At 37.8% G+C, this 27,991-nt stretch overlaps 1 protein-coding gene across 1 annotated transcript; it reads right to left on the bottom strand.

The window, feature by feature from the left end:
• Positions 1–2,419: 2,419 nt before the first annotated feature.
• LOC124166458 (mucin-12-like) lies at positions 2,420–27,991 on the bottom strand. The gene is made up of 8 exons (XM_046543989.1): positions 27,887–27,991; positions 25,696–25,725; positions 22,022–22,152; positions 18,578–18,854; positions 8,182–8,298; positions 3,914–7,216; positions 2,646–3,078; positions 2,420–2,437 (listed from the first exon to the last, which is right to left on the bottom strand). The coding sequence occupies exons 1-8, from the start codon at positions 27,988–27,990 to the stop codon at positions 2,420–2,422; spliced, it is 4,413 nt and encodes a 1,470-aa protein (XP_046399945.1). The 5' UTR covers position 27,991.

Below are 27,991 nucleotides of genomic sequence, written 5' to 3'. Positions count from 1 at the left end.
CCTTCTTAGACAAGCCAATACGCTAAGGAGGTTAGTAAATCATGAAAGCAGTACTTGAATTGACAAGAGAAGTTTCTATTGGTAGTACTCTATTGTTTGATACTTAATGATTTTGAATCTTTGAAATACACCCAAGAAAGAAAAAAAGTGCATTGAAAAAATTTGAGGTCTTTTTAAATTTATATTATTAGGATTTCATGTCAAAGACACTTCTCTGGATCTTAAACATGTAGACACATACAAGTGGAGGCACAAACAAATCCTACCATTAAAAAGCTAGAAAAGTATCCAACGACGTACTTACATATTAAAGTCGTTAAATGTTTACGATAATAAACTATTTAAATTTCATTTAGTCAATTTGAAGCAAACCAAACATTACGATACTTAAATATAATTTACTAATGCAAGAGGAAATGAAGATCAGTGACTGAAGACCATTAACTGGCATGAATGCCTAAAGCCAGAAGGACGCTATGGAATTAAAAGTAAATGGAAATTTTCAATGAATACTTAAATTTTCCTTGACAACCGGTTTTTTTCATTTTGAACTGGAGATAAAATATATTTTTTCAAAACACAGTCAGGCAAAGAAATTGATAAAACATTATAAAAACACTTTGTGGCCAAAGCATACGAGTGAATCTCTGTTCTGTGCAGAATTCGATTGGTAAATCAAATGCACTATTAAATATCTATTTCACCCCATTTTTTTACATAATTTCTGTAGCGAACTCTGTTTAGAAATAAAAATCACTTGTAGCCTTTGGCTTCTCATCTCCTCGATTATGAATTATGTTTTAATTTCATCCGATTAAACCTTAAACAACTCTCTAAGCTAGATGAATCTTTAAATGCCGTACCAATATCTCCCAATTTTTTTCTGTTCCAACCTAACTGAACCTGTTGAGCAACGCGTTCGTTGAAATCTCCGTGCCATAATCAAGTCAATTCTCTATGTAAACCACATTGAAGAGCTACAAATTATTCTCATGATTAAAAACATCGTCCTTCCCGATGACTCACACAACACGGCATTCTACTTAAGCCCAACCTCTTATTTATTTTTAGCTCTTCACAAAAGGCAGATTTAAATATTTACCGATTTAAAATACTGAGAAACACGGGTCATCTTTATTATTTTTCCTAATCCCACATGAAGTAGTCTTCACCTATGATTTATTACACGAAATCAAACTCTTTGAATTTGATTTCATTACCAGAAACGGCTTTCGTGCGTAACTGATGAATTATCATTAACCCTTCAAGTATTTATATCTTGTTTAAGAGAAGTTAAAGAAGGCAGAAAAATCTGAGAGTGTAAGCATAGAAATATGTTATAACGTTATAAATATGTTATCGTTCGTTTCAATTAAATATTCAGCAAAGAATTCTAGCAAACATTTCAGTTCTACATTAGGCAGGTTCAGAATGACAAAATCGATCTTTCGTAAATTCATAGTTAAAATTCCAGGTTTCAATTTATGAAATTCAAAAAATTTCATGTCACATTTATTATAGAAGTGCATACTTTTTCACGCATTTGAAAATAAAATTTTTGGTCTTCATAGTTAAATCTGAGAATATAGAATAGCACCAAACAAATATACATATTAAATCCATATGTTATAAGTTTATGTATGTATGTAACATATTTATTATACAAATTTTGCATGTATGTTACATATGTGATCTACATATGTTACATAAATCACAGCCTTCTGTATCTCATAACCTGAATAGTCTCTAAATCAAACTGAATTAAATTTGCTAGTGGGAAACCTTGTATTCTGAACTCAAATTATAGTTTCATGTCGAATTCAAAATTCTCTATAAAAGTAAGTAATTAATTTAGATAATATATTTTTGCATGGAAATTCTGGGACTTTAATGAGCCCATCCTGTTAGAGGAACAGACGCGTAGAAAAACTCCTTAGGAAGAAATAAAGTTCAATCACCTATGTATTTATGGAAATACCTAAAACGTAGCGTAATCCTTGCATTTAAGGGTACAAATGGTTGGCATAGGATCGATCGAGGGAGTTTATGATACTAATGCCTGTTACCATTACTGTATCATTTATTGTATGTATCCAATTTTTCTGTGTACTCGAGCTCTGATACTAATGTATACCTTTGTATGTTCTTAGTGGACCAAGAGTCCAGCAACAATAAACATTTTAAAAATCTTTATCTTTTTTGTCCATGCATCAGAACATGGAAAATCTAGTACATTTTCAATGTTAGGTATTAATGGTTGAAAGAATATCAATTCACGAAGTAAATAACTATACCCTGTGCCGATTTTCATCGTGAGACCATTATCATTTAGATTTCTCAACGGCTTGAAGAAAATTTTTGCAGGGAACGCAATACTACCCAACCCATGTAAGCAATCTGAAAAGAGTAATCTAACCAATTATCGATGCAACCTAGACTAAAATTATAATTAGAGAGTAGTAAAATGAGACAATTAAGAGACACCGAGAAATGGATAACTGTGCAAAACCTTTATCTAGCGGCTTATGATCCATCATAATCTCATAAAGCCCAAATTTCGACGCGAATCGGCTCTAGGTGAAATGCAATATATGCCTGTAAATGAATCGAGTAGTAGAGGAGACATGCAATTTGTGAACACTCACGTTTAGCTGCTGCATGATCTTGTTGTAGGCCCAGTGCCAGCGCTCCTTGGCCGTCATGATCCTCCTCTCCTGCGGCGGCTTCTCCTCCTCCTCGAAGCTCACGCTCTTGGCCTTCTCCGGCTTGGGGCCTCCCGGCTGTCCCTCGGCGTCCTCCGCAGACCCCTGCTGCATGAGTCCGGCCTGCTGCTGCGAGGGGTGGTCAGGGCCCATGCCTCCGCCCAGAGGCAGCGTAGTCATGTCCTCCGGCTCAGGAGGCAACTTTCCCGGTTTGTACGGCGTGATAAGACTGTTCTCCGGGGGCTCGGACTCGTCTTCGGCGCCCGGGCTGCCGTAACGGTCGCCGCCGCTGTCATGCGGGGACATCTCGTCCTCCTCCCGGTACATGTCCTCCTCCTCCTCGTCCATGATTGCCTCCTCGTCCTCCTCATATAGACTGAAATGAAGAGGAGGATTCATTTAGGACGTTTGTGGATCAAGAATCCGCAACCAGGGACTTGAATTTAAATATATAATCATATACGTTAACGGCAAGTGATTAAATTCAACAAGGACCTGATGAAATTTTGTGAGAAATAAGGTCTCATTGGAAATAATTATACATATTGGAATGAATTCAGTATGAAAATACTTATATAATCACAGCGAATTAATATTTTAAATGAACTACGACACAAAGTTTTTCTATTTTACCAAAAGAAAAAAACTAGGAATACGAATCAGTTCACATAAGTATTAAAATGAAAAATTATGAAACTATGTCATTGCTTATTATTATCTCTTCATAGATAAGTAGCTATTTTAATTTGAGCACCATACCATGTGAAAGATTACAAATACAGATGTACTTAGAGTTAAAATGGAAAAAATGTAGTTTTTAAAAATAACTATGTATATTTTAATAGAAACATGCCTCAACAAAATACCACTGTTAAAAATGTTCAATTAACGAGGGAGACATTTTTCAATTCTCTACGATGTGAATTAAGTTTTAACATAGAGTATTTTTTAGATGCATGATGCTGAATGAGAGAGGAAGCAAGGAAAAAGAGGATATCTGCATACAATTTTTATGTATATATGAAATGCAAGGAAAGCGCGTTAGGTGTTACTAATTTGCTCCCTAAAGGATTTAAATGGGGTCGACATGATGCTTAATAAAACGGAAGTATTGAACATATTTTAAAAAGGCCCGGTAAAGGAGAATAACATGAAATTCGTGTTGTTTATCTATTTATATTGGGCAAAAGTTCTTAAAAACGGATACTTACTCGTCTCTACTGCCGATGTCCTCATCCTCCTCGTCCTCGCCGGGCCGGAACCTTTCCTCCAGGCCGTCAACCACCTCCAGGAGCTCCTCTGCACAGCTGTCCAGCGATTCCTGCGCCCTCAGATATCCCCTCTGCTGTCGATTGCTCATTGAACCAGTCTGAGAGCCCGCAATAGAGCCCTCACGGAGAGATCCGGCAAGAGAACCGGCCCGCGATCCGGGGAGGGATCCGGCAAGGCTGGGCGGGTGCGACTCGGCGGTCGAACCGTGGACAGAACCGTAAGTGGAACCGGTCGCGGCGACCGACACTCCGGCCGAGGACTCGGGCATCGAACCGGGATAGCCACCCATTTGGGCGGACTGGACGGGGTACTGGTTGGTTTGATAGTCTCCGGCCATGGAAGTCGGAACACCGGACTGCTGCATCATTTGCTGTTGTTGCATCTGCTGCTGTTGTTGTAACTGCTGCTGTTGTTGCTGCTGTTGCTGTTGTTGTTGCTGCTGCTGTTGTTGCGTTTGGGGTGCCGCCTTCTTGGCTGCCGTCTGCACCACTCCTTCCACGGCCGCAGAGACTACCTGCTTCTGTCGCTGGTACAGTCCAGACAGAGTGGATCCCAGACCCCCGAATAGGCCGCCGGCTGAGATGCCGGAAGAGGGCTGGGTTGAGGACGCTGAGGTGGCTGGAGTAGAAGACCCGGTCAGTGAGGAGAAGAAAGAGGCCGCGGCGGAGACTGGCTTGGGAGGAGGGGCAGCCGAGACAGGAGGAGCGGTTTGGTCCCTTGCTGTGAGGTTGTTGTACTTTTGCTCCTGCTGTTGCTGCTCCAATTTCTGCTGCTGCTCCTGGTGAGCTTGTTGCTGTTGCTGATCGTAGGACGAATACTGGTCCTGCCCATAGCTCTGCTGCGACTGACCCAGGTATGATGATTTGTCGTCGTACGTGGAGGTGATTGGTTGGTAATCTTGGTCCTGCATCCCATACTGTGAGTCCCCCGTACCATATTGCTGGTCCTCATCGTTTCCATATTGTCTAGAATAGTCGTCATCTGCGTAAGAAGACTGTTGCTGGTCGGTGTGGTATGAGGAATCTTCACCATAAGGCTGCAGTCCGTTGTACTGAGAGTCCTCGTATATGTCGTTGGATTCTCCTTGGTCGTAAGACATGTCCGTGTCTTGCTTCTCCGACGCATAACCGAGGCTTGGCTCGTTACCATAGTCATCCTCGTGGAATGACTGCTGAGTCTTCAGGTAAGGCGTGGTTTTATTTTGGTACCCAGAGCCGTATTGTGACGCTGTCGTGGTTGGCGTCGCATCGGCCGGACTCTCCACGGTCGTCACTGTTTCGGCTGCTGTGGAATAGTCGTATCGTCTTTGGGAGGAACTAATAGATGACACTGCGGTCTCAAATGAATCCCTAAGGTCATCATGTTGCGACGAATCGATCGAGTCGTGGAGATAGGACGTCGTCTGTAGCCCCGTTTGCTGCTGCTGATTCGGCGCCAGGGTTACTGTGGTTAGGGGAATCTGGCGCTCATCCTTCTCTACGGTCAGCGGACTGTCTCTCCTCCACGCAGCCCTCCTTTTCTCTCCCACTCCTGCTGTCGTGGTGGTCGCCGAGGTCTGCGACGTCGCCGTCGTTATTGCGACGGATGTTTCTACTGACGGAACGGTCACCGGTGTTTTGGTCTCCGTCGTGCTGTCGTACCTCCCGTAGTAAGACGAGTCTATCTCCTCTTCCTCGTAGTCTCTCTCGTGAGCGCTGAAATAGTACTCGTCTTGCGCCGCTGTTGTGGTCGTCGTAGTGGGAGTCTGCGGCGGCTGTCTTCTCTTATTAGCGAGACTGGCGTTGGTCATGCCGCTACTGTCAGTGACCGGAGGCTCTGCTGATATCCTTCCGGTCTGGTACCCTGTCGATCCTTGATATCCTGTGGTTGTCTGATATTCTGTCGACGCAGGGTAACCAGTAGAGGTCTGGTATTCCGTTGACGCAGGGTATGTTGTTGAGGTCTGGTATTCCGTCGACGCCGAATATGCCGTTGTAGTCTGGTAATCTGTTGACGCCGAATATGCTGTTGTGGTCTGGTATTCTGTCGATGGCGGGTAAGCTGTTGAAGTCTGATAATCTGTCGACGACGGGTATGTTGTTGAGGTCTTGTATTCCGTCGAAGTCGGGTACGTAGTTGAGGTCTTGTATTCCGTCGATGCCGGGTATGTTGTTGTTGTTGTTTGATATTCCGTTGAAGCAGGATATGCTGTTGAAGACTGGTAATCAGTCGACGCCGGGTATGTTGATGAGGTCTGGTAATCAGTTGATGCTGAGTATGCTGTTGAGGTCTTGTACTCCGTCGACGCTGGGTATGATGTTGAAGTCTGGTATTCTGTTGTGGGCTGGTATCCCGTTGAGGTCTGGTAATCCGTCGAGGTCTGGTATCCCGTCGACTTGTCTCCAATGATGAGCTCAGAAGCGGTCGTCGTGGTCACTCCGTATGCTGTTCGGCTCTGCGCTGTCGTCGTCACCGTCGGTAGCGCTCTCGAAGCCTCCGTCGCCGGTGGAGTCAGGTTGTCTATGCTCCGGTAGGCGTAGTTGTAGTCCTCATTGTACCCGTTGGTCCTCCTGTCTTGGGCGTCTCCGTAGTACGACGTGGGGTAGGTGTCCTCCGCGTAGCCCGTTCGCTGGGTGTCATCGCCGTAAGAGTTCTGCCCGTACCCGCTCATTCCCATGGTACCAGTGGTCCCGGAGAAGCTGTCGTAGTACTGCGACTGAGTTGTTGAGACCATTGGCTCAGTGACCTGGTTTTGCTGCAGCTGGGTTTGATTCAACTGTGCTTGCTGCGTTGGCGGAACTGTCTGCGGTGGCTGTTGCGTCTGCTGAAGCAGCCGCTGTTTTTGCTGCCGCTCGTGGAGTTGCTTGTACGATGTTGGGATGGGTGGAATGACCCTCTGGCGACGGGTCGGCCCGGGAGTCGAACTCCCGCCCGTCACCTCCACCCTTGGGGTGTCCGAGTAGAGGTCTGCGACGGAACTAGGACGACGGCTGGACCTCCTCGTTGGTGCCACGATGACCGCGCTACCGCTCTCGCTGACGGACACTCCGACGCCGTAGCCACCGGACGTGTAGCTGGATGCGTAGCCGCCGCCGCCACTGCCGTATTGCGTGTAGTTTTGGTAATCCGCTGTGGTTTCTGAGGCGACCGTGACGTCCGCCTCGTTCCTGTAGTGGTCCCCAGATGGCGCGGAGGGCGCGGTGGTCGAGTAGTCCCCGGTTTGGTAGTATCCCCCCGAAGACCACTGTCGATCATCGTCGTACCTTCGATTTATTCATTCGGCGAGGGAGGAAAAAAAATGGACGATCAGTGCACAGAAGATATGAGTGTGCATATAAATTCATTTTAACTGAACCAGATTAGCAATAAATATTGAGGTAATTTAAAACCATAGAGATGTGACATTCTTACTGCATATTACAAGGAATGTCACTATTGCTGAAATTTACCAAAGCTAATGACACTGTGTTAGTATCTCAATGCCGCATAATGCTGTAGGTATTGCTGTCGCATTATACCCCCAAGACTCTAGACAATAAAAAGCAATGTAACAATGATGGTGGAGAGATAACGCCATGCTCGGCTCTCTTTTCTCATGCAGTAGCATGGAAAATAACATGGTAATATCTAAAAACAGATGTTCTCTGTAGCATTACATATTATTTATATTTTACAAATTAACACAGCTTTTAAAAAATTATCTAAAAAAGGGGTCCTTCCCCTTTTATTTACTTTCAACGGGCATTCATTTCGCATATTAATTGTGTATATCCAAATCTTATCAACTTGCTGCAATATAGTACCGAAAATAATTTCCATTTCATTTTTTTGCGGCAAAAATAATGCCGGATATTCTAACTACGTTCATTTATAATAGAAGGTATGAACTTTTCATTATACCAGTAAGTTTTTAAAAATTGAATGAGAATAATAATGAGATATTAGAGGAAGTACAAACAGTTCAAATACCTAGAACGGACACATATAAAACGATGAGACATTAAAATTTAAAGTACAAAAAAAAAGTAAATCAAAAAGCATAATGATATATAGTCATCTTTTGCCTGGTTTCGTAACTTTCAATGCCAAATTTCACACAATCACTGGTTCGTTACTCAGGCTATAGGCCATAGGCGGCAGCAGATAATCTTTGTCAGTAACTGAATGTCTTTAAGTCGAAAGTTTCCACCAAAGTTTTTAACGCTTACTGACAATGGTGAATACTTACCGTGTTTCGCCGTACCCGTATAAACTGGCCCCGGAATACTCGGGGCTGTAGGCAGCTGAGCTCTCGTAAACCCTGCGGAATGCATTGAATGAAGAAGAATGTCCCAAAGGAGGTATTCTTTACAATGGTGAGATGCGATGACGAAAAGAAAAAAGGAGAGAAGAAAGAAAGAGACAAGGAGACAACGGAGCCAAAAATACGAAGACGACAATAAAAAAAATGAGAAGTAGAAAAGTGTGAGTATTCGAAAAAAAAGTGCTACAGGAATCGTCGTCATTAGCAATATATTAGTAAATTTTGAGGCCTCTTTCCAATTATCATATTTAAAGAGCATTTATAGAAGTTGAAGAACAGTTTCCAATACACATGATATCCCGCGTCCTCAAACATATATCATGTACCGGAGTTGAAATGCCAAATATAGTTGGGTAGGATGAATTACCGTCTAATGTGTCTACCGAGATCTGGATAACGAAAATTCCCTTTTTTTTTAGCTCCTACATGAGTTATGCAACATGAAACTGATATTAAAACATTAAATTTCGTTCAAAAATTACAAATAAGCACCTATGCAATTCCTTTCCAAATTACTTCCATTACAGAACTGATGGTTGCCACACAGCATGTTGTAACTAATTTTTTACACTATTTATTACACCTGATAATTTTAAATACCTTCGCGATATGCTTTTAAGTGCTAATCAGAATGGCCGTTGAAAAAACGCAGTCTTCAACTGATTAATCGATAATTAGGTTGTTAAATCCGTAAAGAGATATCAAAAGCATTCATGGATGTCAATAAGGTATATCTTAAAAAAATATTGAGCTTTCCATTTAAAGAAGGTTTTTTAGATAAAAAAGGTAGATGCTCCATTGAGGGAACATTATGCTAATTAAGACGACACCCGTGTAAGATTAAACAGCAACTACTTCATACTTTGGAATAGATGAGAATAACATTGACAGAATGAAAAATGACCATTGCGATCAAACTCATACACTAACAACATATTAAAATTGTATATTTTTGTACGACTAAATTCAGTTAGTTTTCATTGGAAATCAAACATTAATTCTTTACCTAAAAGTTATGTAGTGAAATTGACTTCTCATTTATTTTTTGACAGACGTATCAATGATGATGTCATCGTGTTTCAATTGACAATAGCATGATAAAATGATTTTAATTATGGCAAGTTTCAGAGTGAAACTACATTTTGTATATAAAATCAATTGAATAATATTGCATAACATTCTTTTAACGGTCAATATGTTAAATCTAAGACAATGAACAAGCAGAGCAGGACTTTTATATGCCATTAAAAACATGTAGCCAAAAAAACGGCACGAGCTTCCATTACTGTTTTTAAGTGCACACCACATACAAGGAGTTACCAATACATCAAAAGCTAGCATATGACAAAAACTCAGAGGAGAAGAGCTTCACAGCTATGCAGAATAGCAGGAGGTAAGACCAGAAAATAAGTGCTTAACCTTTTGAATTATTTAATGAGGTTTAGATAAAATCAACCTACATACAAGAGAGAGGGTGCTAGACGTGTGACATTCAACCACCAGTGCGAAAGGGTGAATAGATTTCAGGTATGTTGAATAAGAGCGAAAGAATTTGTCACTCATGCTATCAGTAGGAGAGTGAGAAGTGAGGAAAATGTCAATATTCAAATGCCAACATTCTATTCCTACATTAGGTTCCATTTTTTATTAGGAAAGGTGAAAATTAATATCCACTAGGTTTGTTAATAAATTTTATGGCTATCGCAATCACTTAGGCATACTTTTAATGGTAAGCATGGATGGAAATCGAAGCGCAGGGCAAGGATCTTTCAAAAGGTCTTCACGAAGTCATCAAGAGCAATAAATTATCTTAACCTTAATTGGTTTTAAGTCACCATTATCATTGTTATTGTTAAAAAAATCATTCATTAATTGAAACAAAACATCCGTTCAAGATTTTTTAACAGAAATTAACGCCATTAATAAACTATTAGTTCACAAAATTTAGCCCATAGTTAAATGACAGAAGAGTTTATTATGGTGCTATGCTTCGTTTTTTGAATGAAAGACTAAAGAAGTATACGATTTATCACCTTTAATATATCAATAAAATGGTCACCCAGCGCATGGTAGAAGTGATGGTGTAAGTGGTAGACCTGATCGTAAAACATAGAATGATCCATTTACGAGACTTAATTCAACGCAATCGTTATTTCATCGATAACCATCCCTGAATTGAAACTAAACGATTTTCAAAACCAGTAAAATTTCAATAGTTTCGTTCCCGGAAGCGAAGTGTAGAAACGAAGCTAAAAAGAACTAAAACCGGGGAGCTTCACTCAGGGTTGGAACAAAATCGGCGTCAAAACTACTTCGGGTCGAAAGTAAACTACAACTCTGTGACGAAACCAAACATATTACGCTTTGCACCGTTACATTACATTAACATAAAAAGCCAAATGTAGCCATAAAAATTTGAATTGGAATTGATTGGAATTGAATATATTAAATGTTCACGAAGATATAGTACTGCTCACTTCATTTCATCATTACTCCACTACGGGTGTTTCTATTGGCTTGCAATCATCATTAAGATTCCAATCTCAAGCCAATCAAAACATCTGTAGTAGAGTTGAGAAGTAAAAGAAAGGGGTCAAGACGATATCTCTGTGTTAAGGGGACTTTCTGGTCCACGGAAGTGGCGTAAATATGGGGGGGATGAGGGGATGTATCCCCCCCAAAGCCTCAGAGAAATAAAAAACTATTTAAAAATCCTATCAGGATTTGATGTATAATAGCTGCATCGACTTAAAGTTAAATTTTAAGAGCCAAAATTAAGTAAAATGCATTTTCAGGCATGTTATTATTCAAAACTTTTCCGGAACAGGGGGGTATCCCTCACTAATCCCCCATATCCCCCCCGAATCTTATTCGTAGTTACGCCACTGATCCACGATATATCTCCGGAAAAAGTTGGTTTTAACGGAATATATGCATATTTTTTCCGATAAAATGCTGTGCTACCGAAGTTTTACGAAAATAAATCATGTAATTTACCCAATTTCTTAGCATATTTGAAAAAAATTAGTATTTTAGTTCCTTATTCCCAAAAGGACCACTATTTGTTCATAATTACTTTTTTTCAACTGTATTTGGCCAGTGGCATAACTATGGGTGGTGATAAGGGGATTGATCCCCCCAAAGCCTCAGTGAATTACAAAAAATATTTTTAAAAATTTTCTTATTTGGTCACATAAAAACCGCATCTGTTTTAAGTTAAATTTTGAGTACCAAAACGATATGAAATGCATCTCCAGGCAAAAAAAATCCTGGACTCCCCGTTGGCTGGGGGACGGCCCCCCAGTCCCCTCCATTCCCCAAAGCATATCCCTAGTTACGCCACCGTATTTGGCCTTCTCTATGATAAACTTCCCCTTATATCCTAGCAAACTGGACCTACCAGGAGAGGTAAACAATACTTTAGATTTAAAAAATGGATGAACATTATAGATAGTGACGATAACCTCCAGAAATATACATATTGTCTCCAACAATATCGAAAAAAGCCTCATCAATGTGTCTTTGATACGAGTGCTGCTGCTACAAATATACCTGCTGATCCACTACGCGCGTACGTACGCAGAATTCACGTCACGCGTGGGTGCGTAACAAGTGAAAACGATGCCTAAGGTGCGTGGGTTGAACTCTCCGTGATGTCGAGGGGGAGGATGATAAACGCTACCACGAGAAGGGGGCAAATGTAGTACGACACATTTTCCTCATCACCGATTGGTGGATTCTCCCGGAATCTCCTCCCTTCCTACCCTATTCCGTCCCATCAAAGGGGTGAGAGGGGATTGCGTACGCATCTAGCGCAACACGAGCGACATTTTCTAAACGGGTGGCGGCGGTCGAGCTAGGTACTTCCTAGACTCGAGAGAGTGGGAGTAGAAATTAGGCCAGCCTCTCTAAATATAGTCTCCAACCCCAGCGATCGATGCTGGAGCGTATAGAGGTCGTGGGAGTGAGTGAAGGTTCTCGTGTGTACTAGAGGGATTGCGAAATAGCGTAAACAAATTGGAGAGGGAAGCTTCGCGTACTCAAATTTTATGGACTACAATGTAGCGGGAGTGTTGTACTCACGTAGCATCCTCGTGACCGTTAGCGGTGCCACTTGAAAAATCATAGAAAAACATAAATTCATAACCAAATAATAAAATTAATAAATCCCACTGATTAAATTATAAGTAAAGTAAAATATTAGTTTAATGTGCAATTGTATTTTGAGTCAATGATAGAATTGAAGGGAATGATATTAATGTATTTATTTCTAAGTACCTGCATACATGGCCTTTACAAGAGTGAGGCCTGGCCTTCAAATGGCCTTTACATGTAAATAGTTCATAATCAATTAATAAAATTAATAAAAAACAATAACCAACGGTAAATATACAATGATTATGAAATAATATCTATAAAAGGGGAATAATATTAACGTATTTATGTCAAACTACCACGAAAAAAGTACTTAACGGTCTTAACATTGGCTATATTTATTGATAATTTGAACTAAAAATTACAAAATAACATCACTAAATTTCATAAAAGTATAATAAGTACTAGTTTATTATGTCACTTTGTTTTGATTCAGAAACAATATCAATACCAATCAATATAGAAGGAATAATATTAATGCGTTTATTCCGATATACCCCGTAAAGTCTCTTAGCGAATCTAGCCCGGCGGGAATCGAACCTGCGACAACCGAGGCAGACGAGTAAACAAAATATTTTCTTCGGAGCAAAGTTAAAAATAAGCATTGATAATTTCATATAGGTATTGGAGATTGGTTCTCTTGACATGGAAATTTCCAAGGGCCGACAGAAGCGATAATTTATGAGAAATATTTAGCCGAACGAGTAGATTTGGGAATTCTTTTTCCCCCTAAACATAAAGAACTTAAATAAATGCTAATAGTAATTCCTTTGGTGCATTTCCTTTTTATGTGTTAACGGCTGGTGTCCTAACACCTCCTGCCACACGCCTATTTAGGCGACTTGCGGGGTAGTATGTAGATGTAAATGAAGACCGTAAAATCGTTTTCTATTGATTCATAATCAGAATTAAAAAGTTAACGTGAATTAGAAACAGAAAAAATTAATGAAGAAAATCGCGGGGAATAAAGTTATTATTTAAAATAAACAAAAACAAAATATTATAACAGCATTAATACTAAGAGCATGAAAAGTAGGAAATTGATTGATTCATAGAAAAAAAAAACAGTAAAAATTTTTATCGGGGGCCTTACAAAATGAATACGAATGGATAGAAAATGCAACATTGCTTGTAATAAGAATGTTTCTTTCGTGATATTTTCATCGGTGGAAAAAATACGACGAACTGAAAGATTATTTCGACGAGAACAAGAAAATGTACCGAGTGAAATTCTTCACAAATGGTTAATTTAAAGACATTCCCCAAGATATAAGAACGCCGCGTACCGTCTTTCACATGACGTGTTGACTGGGTCGTAAACTTGGAGTAAGCCGTGAGATGACAACCTGTGGTACGCTTGACATAACTTCTCAGAGGAACGGCTTTCTGCTCCAAGCAATGACACACGTGGAGTCAAAGTGATCTCACTCACTTCAGCACATTCAAAGACGGGAGAATCGCCTCGAACAAGAGTGAGACAATCATTGCTACTCTAACAATGATTTTTTTCACAGATCCAAGTTGCCTGCTTTAGCAGTCGACGGATAAGCTCAATTTATATGCATGGACATTGTCCAAATTGTCCAAACAAACAGAAAATCGGCCCTAAAGGGCTTTACTTTTACGTTTTACATAGGGATAGCACTTTTCCTGCTCCAAAAAACTCAATTGAGGGTCCTCAGTACTTAGGGCCCTTGGGGCACGGGTTGCCCTTATTTTGAAGTAATCAAATTTTAACATGTGAATATAAACTTCATTTTGATCATTTTGAGACTTAGAAAACATAACTTTTCGCAATTCTGAAAAATAAGGGCCGGCCTAATGGGCAATGACTGAGAAGCACTGTAAAGGGAGCACGAATGTATTGAATTTTTGAGTGGAAATATTAGCGAAATGGAAGCAGTTCAAATTTAAACGCAGTAGGAGCGTATAGTTACAGGTTTATTGCAAGCAGCAATTGTTGTTTTAGCCCAGTCAAAATAAACATTGACCCTTACATAAATTCCCAACAAGTTGAAAATGTATAGGAACGTCAGGGATACCATTCTTATGTAATTCTGAAAAGACCTCATAGATCACGTGTGTGCAAAAAATTTTATACACGGTCGAAGGTCACAAAAATAGTTTTTTTTTACTTTTTTGGCCAAACGGTAAGTTTTACGATAAAAATTATTTGTAACAAAATTTTTGGTCAGGAAATTATCTACAACATTGTCAGCATACTTTTTCTTAATAAGATTTATCATTTCTGAGCGAAATCCGTTCGAAAGTTAGCTGCAACTATATCCTCCGTAATGTGGATGACCATGTTGTTGCGTTCTCTGAACATTATTGGACAATTCCAGCTAACTTTCGAATGGTTTTTTTCTCAGAAATGGTTAATATTAGAGAAAAAAGACGATGACAATTTTATAGATTATTTCCTGGTCTACAATTTTTGTCTGATAAATTTTTAGAGTAGAACTGTTCGGCCAAATAATGCCAAAAATCCATTTTTGTGACCTTTGGCCTTGATAAAACTTTTTGCACACATGGGAACGACAGGGACTTATCAGGATTTCATAAGAGTGGTATTACTAACGTCCCTGTTAATTTTCAGCTTTTTGGGTATTTATGTAAGGGTATCCCTGTTTTTGGGCTGATTTGACCGGGCAATTTTCACTGCTCAGGGAAAGACAAAAATAATTCACGGTGTCCGGCGATATCTGGTGGAAATGTTTTATATCCATGAGAAAAAAAAATAAAATGGTAACCTTCCACACAATTTTATTTACTAAACTACCGACCCGGTTTCGACACGTAGTGTCATTATCAAGGTTTTTTTATCATTTTTATTTTTCATTTTTATTTATTATCATTTATTTTATTTTTCACTATCAATTTTTTTTCTTAAAGACGAAAAACAAACAGATTGCTTTTTCCAAGTAAGTAATTAGTTACACGTGGCAGCCAAGGACGTGCAGCGCAATTTTCGGTATGATAACTAAACGTAATTTATTTATAATCGTTCAAAAAATTGAGACTTTCACCAAATCTATTTTTATCATTCCTAACAATGATGGAACCACTTAAAGAATAGAAATAACGAATGGAACCAATAGAAATTTCGGAGTGCTCAGATGGTAACTAAGGTGATACAACAAGTAAAACATAACAAATAGAGAAAGTATAGAAGACAGATAGAACAATGAAGTAAAAAGCCCACAGAAATATCTACGACCAATTCCCAAAATTAACAATCAGCGAACCATTTATCATGCATGGATAAAGACTGGTTCAACTCCAGGAAACCAAAGCTCAGAGATGGAAGAGACTGACTTCAGGAAATGTGATAAGGCATGAGACACTGCTTATGAAATACGGCCATGATTCCAGGTAAATATCCAAAAGCATGAATTCAGCAACATTGGAAGGTCTACAAGTTAGATCCCGATTACTATTGTATTCAAATCAACAAGATGACAACGATTTTTTCTGAAATTTTTGGTTATCATAAGTAGCACGATTATATCTGAGTATATTATTCTTTTTAAAAAGTCAATCAATATTTCTGTTCAAAACTTAAATGGGTGCTTAAATTATCAGATTTACAGGCGGATGAGTACAAGGTGTGAGAATAAAAATGATTGGATGCTCAAAATCAAGGTTCAATTGTTTGAGAATTTCGATTTGGGCCTCATGAAAATGAAACTCTAATGTTATCAAGCAGGTCTATTGATGAGTAATATAAATTTCAAACAAATATCACCTAAATTTGAAGGCCATAGCTAACCAGTCGGTTTCAATGCATCAAGTTCTTTTAAAGGTTTCTAATCATGAATTGTTACCAAATTTAAATGCATTATAATTCGCTTATTAATTCTAGCCATAATGATTCGTTACTCTGATTTATCTATAGCTTTGATAGAGCAAGTTCTATAAGCCAAGCTCAACTCGTACTTTAGAGTAGTTTTTAAAGTTTGTTTTTATTCTTCTGAACATCTGGTATTCCTTGTAATATAGATATCCCTGCCAGTTAAATTATCTTTTTAAAATCCGCATTTTCTGTCGCAATGAAAATGTAGAGAACAATTAATCAACTAGCAACAGCAAGAGAACAGCAACATTAAAATTGGAGGATAGAAATCTGTGCGCTGAATGCATTAAAGGCGAGAAGATTACATTGAAAGCCTGAAAGGGAGAAATCCCGAATAATACTGAAGAACCACAGATAGTAAAGTTACAGATCGTGCGAAGATGTTGCGCTTTGAGACATAGAAGGACAACAATGAACACACAGGCAAAAGATGAAAATAGAAATACATGTGCACAACATTGATAGAGAACCCTAGGTAAAAGGAAGATGGGACTGCGGTGTAAGATGGAAGTTAAGGAAGAGGATGATGGTATGGGATGCAGAACAGGCAGACACTCACCACACAACACTTAACGGCGTAGCCACATATACCAATGACATTTGCAGATGTCGGGATACTTTAGGGATAGGAAAAACGTAGGAATGGTAATGGGAGAGGGAGTATAAGCTTCAAGATAAATATTCTTCTGAATGGACACAGAATTATACGTTTGATATGCTGAACCCTTAGTTACACGTTAAGTGGGGATTTTTCCGCATTTTTGGAAAATTCGAAATAGCGCGTTTAATGCGCGTGTGGTTTAATGCACTGGTGGCACACTTTTATATTCTATTTCTGTACTTTTTCCTCGACCAAGTACATTATCGTCTGCATTTCCTCAAGAAAGATTATTCAAAGTATTTATCAAGAAATGTTCATATTAATACGCTTTTTTTGTTTATAGAGGAAAGATAAAAATATTTAAATGGCTTTTATTTTTTAGAAGCAATCCTAATGCGTTAAAATACCCTAAAATTTTAATGCATATTTAGGAAATCCAACAATATTGAAGCGCGGGAAAAACGCCGCGCCGCAAGCGTGCACTGGCGCTATTATCGCAGGCGCGTATAGCTAAGGGTTATCCCATTTTCGCTCAGAAAACTTTCTTTTTGTGATGCAAAGATATTAAGGTACGTTGCTCCTCTGGTCATCTTCAATAATCCAGTAAAATATTTTGGTGATATATCAACTTGTCTCTTCAGAATAACTCGTACGCTCAGTACAGTACACTAGCGTGGTGAAGAGGTCAAAATCTATTGCTGTATAATTTCTGCGATTGGCCTTAAATAAAAAAATTGGCCATTCATTTTTTTGATACTTGCAAATAATTTACAGGCAGTAGGTGTCCATATTGAATTTTCGTGTCTTTCTGTCAGTGGGCTTATACGATATTATCCACCGGCTTCCCAAATAAACTAAATAGTGGATAGTGTAATTGCAAGTTTCAACAACAAATTTATGACATTTGGACAGCAAATAGGAATGCGGATTTATTTCAAGTGCTTATATGCTCAGAATGGTAGGATGTAGCCACGTGGCTACGGTGGTCGGAAATGGGTTGTTCCAGCGCCAGTGCAGTTCATCGGCGGGTTATTCAACACGAAAAAGATTTCTCAATGGTTACCACTCACGTTTTTCCAATTTATTATCCTATCGTATGAGTGCACTTGTTTAGTTGATAAATAAACACCACAGACGAAATTTAATAAAATTAATCGCCAACGGGCTTACTTCGTGGTATTTTTTCCATGGATTGAAATGAAAATTTTTGTGATGTTCCACATGGTTTCCAATCTCCTAAACAGGTTTCAACGCTATTGTATCTTTTTCAGGTGGTCAAAAACGTCTATATCTCGTCTAAAGTATCTCTTGAGAACGACGAAATTATTATTTACTAGTCATTATTACTTTGATGCCCAAATAGAATATACATTTATCTTAAAATAAGCCCACTTATCCGTAAAGACGAAGGTTCAAATTTTGAAAAAATAAAAATCTGTAACTGTAACTGCCACATATTTTTTAAGCAATTGAATAATAGCCTTCCATGAAGGTAAGAACCCCTCTGAAACAGGCCCACCTCAACTTATTAATGGTTTTTGGGATGAGGGAGAGGGTGCAAGGATTCGAGGAAGTCACCGACATATTTACAACAGCCAAGGCCACGCCAAACACTATGGAGAGGGCTCCCAGAGAGGTACAGAGACACAGGCTCTATGACAGCGACACACGGCGGTGGGCGGAGGAAGCTGCCACCCCTTGCTCCTTACCTGTATTCCTCGCAGGAGGGATTGTGGCGTATGGAGGGGATGGCGGACATGGGCCTGCGTTGGTGTTGGTGATGGTGCCTGTGATGGTGATGTCGGTTGGCGGGAGCCGTGAGGGGGAGCGGGGGAGTGATGATGGTGCGCGAAGTGGTGCGGTGGTACCTGTTATCGGGAGCCGGCTGCTGGTAAGTGTCCACACCACCGGACTGGTAGGTGTCGCCGTAGCAGTGATCGTCGTAGAGCGTCGATTGCCTCTCCAGACTCGGCCGTCGGTTTGTTCCTGGGGAAAAGTACAATTGACGGGATCAGCTCAGGGTACAAGAAAACGATTAAACCGCTATCATCATTCAGGGGAAATGGCTAAACTAGACCACGAACCAACGCAGCAGCCAAGAGAAGCTGGGAGCCGCTAGAGATTCTGATGCCTCGCTCTAGGCTTAGATTGCTTGAGCGATAGAGAATATATGAGTGAATGAATGAATGAATGAATTTATTACTCCAACCTTGAATGTACACTTTTTTTAACAACACAAAATTAATGGAGCTTTAGGCTTTAGCTTCAATGGTTAAAATAAAAAACCAGTATGGAAACTACCATCTTAAAAATCAAATTCAAGGCAGGTCAGTAAACAAAAAGAAAGTATTTATAATTTTTGATGCATTATCATTATGAAACATATATGTGACAATAAGTTACACTAAACAAGAACAAAGTATAATATATGGACAGATCAAAATAAATTTCTTTTTCCTCCTTTCACAAGAATATAAAAATAATATATAAATTAATATATAATAATACTTATATTATTCACAAACACGTCAAAAAAGAACATTTATATTATCATGGGATAACAACCAATCTTTGGCCTTTTCACAAAATTGAGTGGTTTGAAAGCCAAGGGGTATAAGTGATTTCTTTTTTTCTATATACAGTTAGGTACAGAAATAAGGCATTGAAAACAAACGAGATCATTAGATCATTGATATAGTGCATTTGATTTTCCACTCGATGTCAGCACAGAACTGAGACTCACTCGTTTCCCTTGGGAAGTATTTTTTGTGTATTTCTTCTAACAATTAACTTTACCTAACTCCGTTGAGGAAAATAAATCACTTGTACCCCTTAGATTCTCACCCCCTCAATTATATCTTTAAGAGCAACAAAGAGAACATCATATTAGAGAGATCCACTATGTTTTCAGCTCTGACAAAAGCGATAAATTACGAGAGATATTTTGCCGAAAGGATAGATATGGGATTTCGTTTTTTCCCCAAACCATGAGGAATTTAAATAAATGCTCGTCCTAATTTAGTTTTTTTAGGAGGCTTGCGGAGTGGTATGTAGATGTAGGGCTTATATTTGATATATTTATGACGTAAAGCACTGCGGTAAATTCAATAGTTCTTTCGGAGTGAGTATTAGTTATGGATATTATCATGCCATAATCGACTTAAATACAGCCTATCACGTTTTGTTTATTTTCTGAAACATTCTGTCATCTGATTGGCATAGCTTATGTAAAAAAAATTTAATAAACGGTATATTCACATGGACTTTCGGATTCCTAATGGGTTGAACGGAAGGTAGTATTTGAGGTTATACGCTAAGTTTTCCTCATGAATTTAAATTCGTTGACACATAGTTTCATTTGGTACGTTATTCTTCCATTTCTTACATAATGACAACTTATATTCTGGTCCAGATTTATTAAAGGGGGTATCACAGGGGTCATTCACCCCCCCAATTTCATCAAAAAACTTTAATATTTTGAAGTTTATTAGTTTTTATATCCTTAAATGTCTAAAATTGTTCAATTTAATCTCTTTTAAGAATAAAAAAGACATTTTTGGCTCCAAATGCATAACTAATAGGTATTCTATGGAATTTTACATGGGAGAACGCCCCTCTCCTATCCTCTCTACGAAATCAGGAAATCACCCACCTAAAATTGGTAAGACTTATGGTAATAGATTTTGTTACATTTTACTATGCAGGGTCAACGCCTTTAGAATGAGGTGCTTATTAATACTTAAGGACATTATTCTCAACAAAGACAAACAATAACACAAAAAACATGTAGAATTATACTTCTGATATTCTAAATTATTTTTTCAGCAACCACTATAGGCAAATTAGGCCAAAGCGCAGTAGGCTGCAATCGGAAAAAAGCTGGCCAAAACCTTAAAAATAATTCTTTTGAGAATTAAAGTTGAAACATTGCTTCCAATACAGTGGTACACGATTTGGCACATACTATATTTCATAGGTTACATTTTTTAACAAAATACATGACCTCAAAGTTGAACAAATTTCGCAAAATTTGTCTACATTAAATATTTTTTACGAAATTCAGTATTATATCAGTAACTCAACTAATAAATCACCTTTTATAGCTATTCATTTGTAAAAAATGTTCATACTATACTATACGGTTAGTTACAGTTATTTCTCACCAATTTTCACGACTATGTTGCTGTACTAGTGGCCAATATGGTACAAAATAGCTTGTATTACACCAGGTGGTTGAGAAAGAATATAGAAATACGCCATAAGAAAAGCAGAGGGGGATTCAGGTGAGCTGATAACGATATCATAATGCTAGTTACTAAAATATTCAGTGCAGGTAATTAATCGCGTAAAAGTCATTGGATTACATATAACGATTACTTTTTCAGCAATTTGTATTGGAAACGATTACTTATTACTAAATGTAATTTTTATATGCAATTTACTCCTTACGGTTAATGATGAATCGTTTCTTTATTTTTAATCGTTACTTGCTCCTAATAGATGTTTACTTTGCTCTCCCCCTCGTCATTTGCTTGTTAAGGTTGATCCACCTTCACGTTGTAGCCTTATGATACTAAATAAGACACTCAATATATTTACAGCAGTTTTTTTTGTATGCATTGAAAGTGAAATTACAACTTAAGCAATTTCTTAGGCTAAATTATTACAAATTTTAACTACACTATTCGAAATTTGCAAGGTTATATCTATATTGGACAGTTTTGCTAGAAGTAACCGTAATTGTAGCTGTAATTTTACAGATTACTTTTTGAAACCAGTAGTTTATATTTGTAATAGATCACTTTTTTAACGAAGTAAATTTAATTGTGCCCAGTCGTGGGTGTACCCAGTGAAGGGCAGGAGGGGGCAGCTGCCCCTCCTTGAGGCAAAAATCGCAAATGTCTTTAAGGAAAATAATATTTTTTCAAGCAAATAATTTAAAAAAACTAACTAAGAGCTGTTACAGTTTCCTTAAAATATTAGTTTCATTCACCTTTTCCATGCTTAAATCTTACCTATAACTTGAACAACCATATCTTCCCCTATAGTTTTGATCCTGGGTACGCCATTGTGCCCAGTTACTTCTGTTAGTATTTTTACCAACGTTGAAAATATTCATGTTTCTACACAAGTCATCAATATCAATGTTTTACCTTTGGTCCTCCGACTGCTGGAGTAGTAACCATCACTGCCGTCGTTGGCGCCGTAGATGCCGGTGCTGCTCCCTGTGAGTGTGCTTGGGTACTCCGTGTACCCCGTTCCTCCTCCGTACCACGTGTCCATGCTGCGATTCACAAAAGTCGTTAGAATCGTGCGAACATACAAGAGTGAATGGAAAAGTAAGTTAACAAGTACTTCTTTATGATTGAGTAATTGCAGAATGTACACAACATATAAATTCCTTTTGGCAATAAAAAGAATCTACCATAAATATTGCGAGTACATGTGCTGATTAAAGGAGTACTTTGAAATTCATCGCAGCAGCAAACATGTATGGTCAACATTTGGGGCAAATGAATAGAATTTTACAGTTTATTTCACGTTCAAAGGATAGGTAATGAAGCGCAAATGTCATGCAAGAACGCGAGGTCGAGCGATATGATCCGCGTGTAAATAATATTGCAGTCAAAGATGACTACCATGGGAACATTTAATTGATAAAAAAAACTTTTGAATATGATTTATATCACATGCCAAAACCAACACTGAATACATGCAATGCATGTAAATGCATTATTTAATTTTTTTTATTATAATGAGAAATTATAGGTAATTATGAAATTGGATGCAACAGGGTTGAAAGAACAAACATACGTTTTCAATTAAAACAAATTTCGATGAAAATATAAAGATGATACGTAATATGATTTAGTGATGAGTGAAATGGATCCTAAAGATACGCCAAATCATAGATTATAGCATCCTAAAAATATGCATGTACAATCTGCCGAACTGCTTCAATAAAAATATTTCCTGGACTATGCAATCTAAAAACTCGTAAGTAATTGAAGCCTTCTAGCAGCAATAAATTAGGTGATGCTTAATGCTCTACTTGTCTATTATAACTAACTTAGTCATTTATTTACACTATTACCATCTGATAACGACTAATGCGACTTTAACGAATATCCTTGCACGCTTGCTATTAACAACATAGTTTGGTGTATTTCTGACTATTACGGCAGTAGAACGTGATAATCTAGAGCACTTAGATATTGTGCAGGAAATGCGACATTGAATGCAAAAATATGCACTACAACTGCCACAAATTCAATAGATTAATAAAAACGTAAAAATAATGGTTTGCGCAGAATCCTAATGTGATTGTTAAAGCGTATCTGTAGCACTAGCCTATAGCAAAAATTCTAACTATTTTGAAGACCGCAATTTATTTTTAAGTCAATTCAAGTTAGAAAGAATAGCGGCAGAAGAACAATAGGTACAACCAGCCATTAAATAAAACACTACATCTAGTCAAAAGCACCCGTACTAGAAAAACTACAGTTGCGGGAACTTGAATTCCGTCTTGAGAGGCAAAGAGTACATTTCATTGTCCCCTGTAGAAAAAGCAGATATTTGAAAACACTATGGAATACCAACATTCGCAGTGGGTAATACGTAAGAGATTTCCTACAACTTCCTAAAGCATTCTTGGCATAGAAACATTTTTCAGATTAAGAAAAGCTTTCTGCAGGCTTCAAGTTGTGTTACATATCATGCATTAAACTATTTTTGCGATAGCTACGTTTTTCGGCCGGGTTAGCGCATGCTTCCAATCTATTTTTTATGTGAAATCGACATCAAAGTAATATAGGTATTATATTTAACATCACAAAAGCAATTTTTTTGACATGGATTATTAGATATGACGCTTGTAATGAAAGCGCTTAACATGTAAGAAGAATACGTAGCATTTGGCAAGCCGTTCATGAAAGTTATAGAGCACAATAATCACTTCGTATTACATTTTTTTATTTGAAAAAAATCACTCAGTAATTAAAAGGACGCAGAGCACAGATGCATTCTTAATATTAGGACTGTTTTACACTCTAATTAGCTAGGATACTGCAATGTCTTGCAGGAATAAATGCACACCAATAAAATATGGTTAATATTCTGCAAAGCAAATATTTTTGCTCCATTAATCCAATAGACTAAAAAATAATTATTCAACGACAAGAACATTTATTCGCACAACTTGATATTTTGAGCAATTTGGCTGTAATAATTTCCATAGATAGACAGCATAAATATGCGTAGCAGTGATCATGAATGACAAAGTGATTTTTACATGCGAATGTAATAATGAATGATGTGAGGTAAAAATGAGGATGATAATCCTATGAGATGCCATAATCGGATTTCATTGAGCATTAACCACCGTGCAACTTTATGCCCATTTTTTGTAGCAGCGGAAAATGATATGTAAAAGATGCTTAAAGTGAAACATCATGCTGAAGTAAAAGATGGTTAGCATAAGAATATGAACAGAGTAAAATCCAGCATGAGGCGCTGGTATTAGTCCACCGAAGCGATTTAAACCAATAATAAGAAGCATCCGGTCTATTTTTACATCCCAATACTGCCTAATCAATCGATTCCATTAAATATGGCTTGCTGATAGTCCAACCACAAAGGAAAATGGAGAATCCTCTACCTCTGCAACTTGTTGTCTAACCAAAAACATGCTGTTCGCATCAAATCATAAAGGAGGAATTTATTCCATTAACGCGAGGCGACGAAAAGTCACGCGTTTTATCGATTTTGTAACTTCCTGATAATGTCAATGATGATTTGAGAAAACAATACTTTTCCAATGGCCTCTTAAATATGCCTGAAATTGGTTACACCTAGTTTTGTTAAAAACAAAGATTAACATTTTCCTATTATGGAATACAGCTACTAATATAATAGCTAAAATGCCAAAAAATAAATTCCATAAAACTATCTTCATTCTTTCTAAAGCGCTTCCCGTTTGATATTCGCGGAGTATTTTTTACGAAGTATATGTGAGAAAAATTAAAAAGTATTCGTTTATGGACTACCATGGCCATATTAAAATTAGGATCAATATAAGAATCTGCATGAGGAGAATTTAAACTGATAAGATTTTGCCATAAGCAAGGTAGGAAAATATCCCCACATGAATAATTTACGGATGTTTCTTGTTAAAACATCTTTGTATTATAAGCTTAAATTAATGCAGTAAACTATGTTCCCATTGTAAAGTCAGCAAGAGCATAACCTCAAATACTTACAAAATTGGATTTTATTTCGAGGAAAAATTGTCGCGTACCTATAAACCTGCTTTTTAAACACTGTGTAATAATACCCAAGCAGGTTAAACTAGACTTGACTGACAATTCATATAATCAGTGAGAAATTCATTAATGTAACGAAAATTTCGTTGATTACCTACACATTTGGACTTATGCTTACACATCAATCATCATCATCAATCAGACGAGTTCTATGAGTTCTGCTATACAGACGAGTAAACCCCTCGCGACAGTGGACTAGTGCATCACAGCAAAAACATACCAATACTTAATATGTTAGTTCATGATGGGTAAGTTCAAAAAATATAAAATATGGCAGAATAAATGGAAGAAAAAGTTTCGAGGAAAAGTAGCAACATGGTGATAACATGCCCCATAAATGCAACGCCAAAAATAGGCTGGCAAAGGCGTGAGCATTAAAGAAAGGGTGAGATGTTATCACGTTCGATCGAGAGCTGGCAGCGTATCATGCGTGTTTTGTTTTGTTTTCCAACATATACACGTGGCATTGTTGCCACTCTGCCGTAGCAGTGACCGCCTTCTCTTACCTGTCCTCAGTGTCCCAACGTTTCCGGTGCCTAGGTGAGCATGGAAGAGATCGGACGAGAAAATAGATGGCGTCTCGATATTGCGCTTATCTTTACCATTTTTCAACTCCCAACCAATTTTGGAATACGGGAAAGACTTAAACATTTCCAAGCCACCCGAAAAGATCGTTGAAGTGGGACGGAGAGTAACATTTAAAGTGCAGTTAATTGATGACGATGGAACGCGCGCAAATTACTGGCGATATTAATTCTATCCCTAAGGATCAATAAAATATTTTCTCAATTTTTAGGAATTAAATCACCTATAGTTTCATATATTAATCAAAATAAACGCTTACTCTATGCACAAGAAAAACTTAATATTGCTGCATCGATTGATTAATAGAATAGGTGACATATATATCAAATTACACATTTATAATGCGCATTTCTTCATATTTTATAAAATACTGAAGTCCGTAGTCTCCGTATGATTGAGAAACAGGGTTAGAAGTTTATTGCAAACAGTTTTGGACTTCATACATTAGCAAAATTACGAAACTAATAAATGTTGTCGTACCATCTTCATTACTGGCATACGTATTATTTTAACCTACATTCATTAGTTTGGGGATCAAATTAAGAATTGTATCCATCATTCGAGCAAATAGTACATCGCCAATGAAAAAAGAATACAATTCTGTTTAGCTCATGTGCTAAGGCTCCCTATGAGAAGGATTCCAAATCCACGTTCTTTTGTCCTATTGTTAGTAAATGCACGACGTCGATACATTTTAGAAGTGACAAATTTTTGGGAAGAACCTTGGGTAAATATTTTACCAGCAATAACCTATGTGCTCAGGTAAAGCCTTTGTTTATTTATTCTGCATAAAAAAAGTATATGAAAACCTTTTATGAGCATAGTAACGATTATGTCTCCTATATACCAAGATTTTCCACAACGTGATTAATATAACTATAAAGACAGCTATTACTAAGTGTAATTAGCATTAAAAACATGATCATGATGGTGCTTCTTATGAGAACTTAAAACGAGTTTTCTTTTACCATGCGGGATGAAATGAAATTTATGACATTTTGAGAATTTTCCTAATTGTACTTTCTTCACTGACTTCAAGGCACCTAAAATACATCTGATGAAGTAAAACAACTAACAAAGCATTATTGGAAGACAGAATTGGGCGTGAATAGCTATTTTTTATCTCCTGACTCCCAGAAATACAGAGTGGAGAAAATATATATCATGGAATTTTAATCCTTCATAGCTGATGCCAGTAGAAACCTAAATTACTGATGATATTCAGGTCAAAAACACACCATTTTTATCCAACAGAAATTTTAGTCCACCATGCATAGCCCTTTGTAGTATATATTGAGATAATGCATGACACCAGACCTGAAGTGATTTTATGATCAAGAAGACTAAATGTTTAGCATTTACCGTTCACCGATATAACACACAAAAAATAATATGTTTAGATGAAGCCTGAGGACTTAATTAAAATACCCAGTTAGCTAAACAACATTGAAATTGAGCCTTATGGACCAGGCTAATCACCTCATTTCGCATGAAACCATTCCATCCATCTATATGGTCCATATTGTTGTGTATACCTGAAACTGACCTTAGCGATGTAAATGGTAGACTATCTGACTAACATTTGGAAAATCCAGGTGAGTCTGTATCAAAATTTCACCTACATTTTAATTCCATGTGAATTCAGGGACCATTTCAGGAACTTGTTGCATGAGGGTTATTAGTATGGTTTCACACGAAAGGATGTATCCCTACAAGTAGAGAATCTCACCTGTATCTGTTTCATATCGTACATTAAGACCAGAGGGGGAAGTTATTATCCTAAAAACCCCCGTTTTGTAATGATTCTATTTTGTTCCGGTGCACATTCCGTTCACCTAATTGTGTTAATGTGAAATAAAATTATTTGAACATTTAGGTGCTCAATTTAAGTTCTCTTTATACCCCAGATAATATGGCACAGTTACACAAACTATTTTCAAGGCCCATTTATACTTTAATGTGTGACTTTATACCCGTATTATGTATATTTTAGAGTTTAAAGTAATTTTACTTAGTTCATTTATTTAAAATACAATGAACATGATACGATTCCGCATCATCCACAGAAGAGTCAATCTTTCATTACCAAGTGGTTGTTCTCATCCGACATACCTGTATTCTTTGTAATCTTTCGGTCGACTGTTGTAGTAAAGTGGTTCGGACTCCGTGTCACTCCTCTTCGCGGACTCCCCGACATAATAACCGTCTGGGTCCATG

The sequence above is a fragment of the Ischnura elegans genome, chromosome 10 (assembly GCF_921293095.1).
Source record: "Ischnura elegans chromosome 10, ioIscEleg1.1, whole genome shotgun sequence".
Classification (NCBI taxonomy): domain Eukaryota; kingdom Metazoa; phylum Arthropoda; class Insecta; order Odonata; family Coenagrionidae; genus Ischnura; species Ischnura elegans.
Note: the sequence above shows the minus strand (reverse complement) of the source record. Positions and strands in the feature narration are given on the sequence as shown.

Bases quoted from the DNA above. Each gene is read 5' to 3' on its own strand.
- LOC124166458 (XM_046543989.1), bottom strand. From the start codon at position 27,990: ATGGACCCAGACGGTTATTATGTCGGGGAGTCCGCGAAGAGGAGTGAC. The intron at 22,153-25,695 runs GTAAGAGAAGGC...TGTGAATCGCAG, and splicing joins CGTTGGGACACTGAGGACAG to CATGGACACGTGGTACGGAG. The intron at 18,855-22,021 runs GTAAAACATTGA...ACTTTTCCCCAG, and splicing joins CAGCAGTCGGAGGACCAAAG to GAACAAACCGACGGCCGAGT.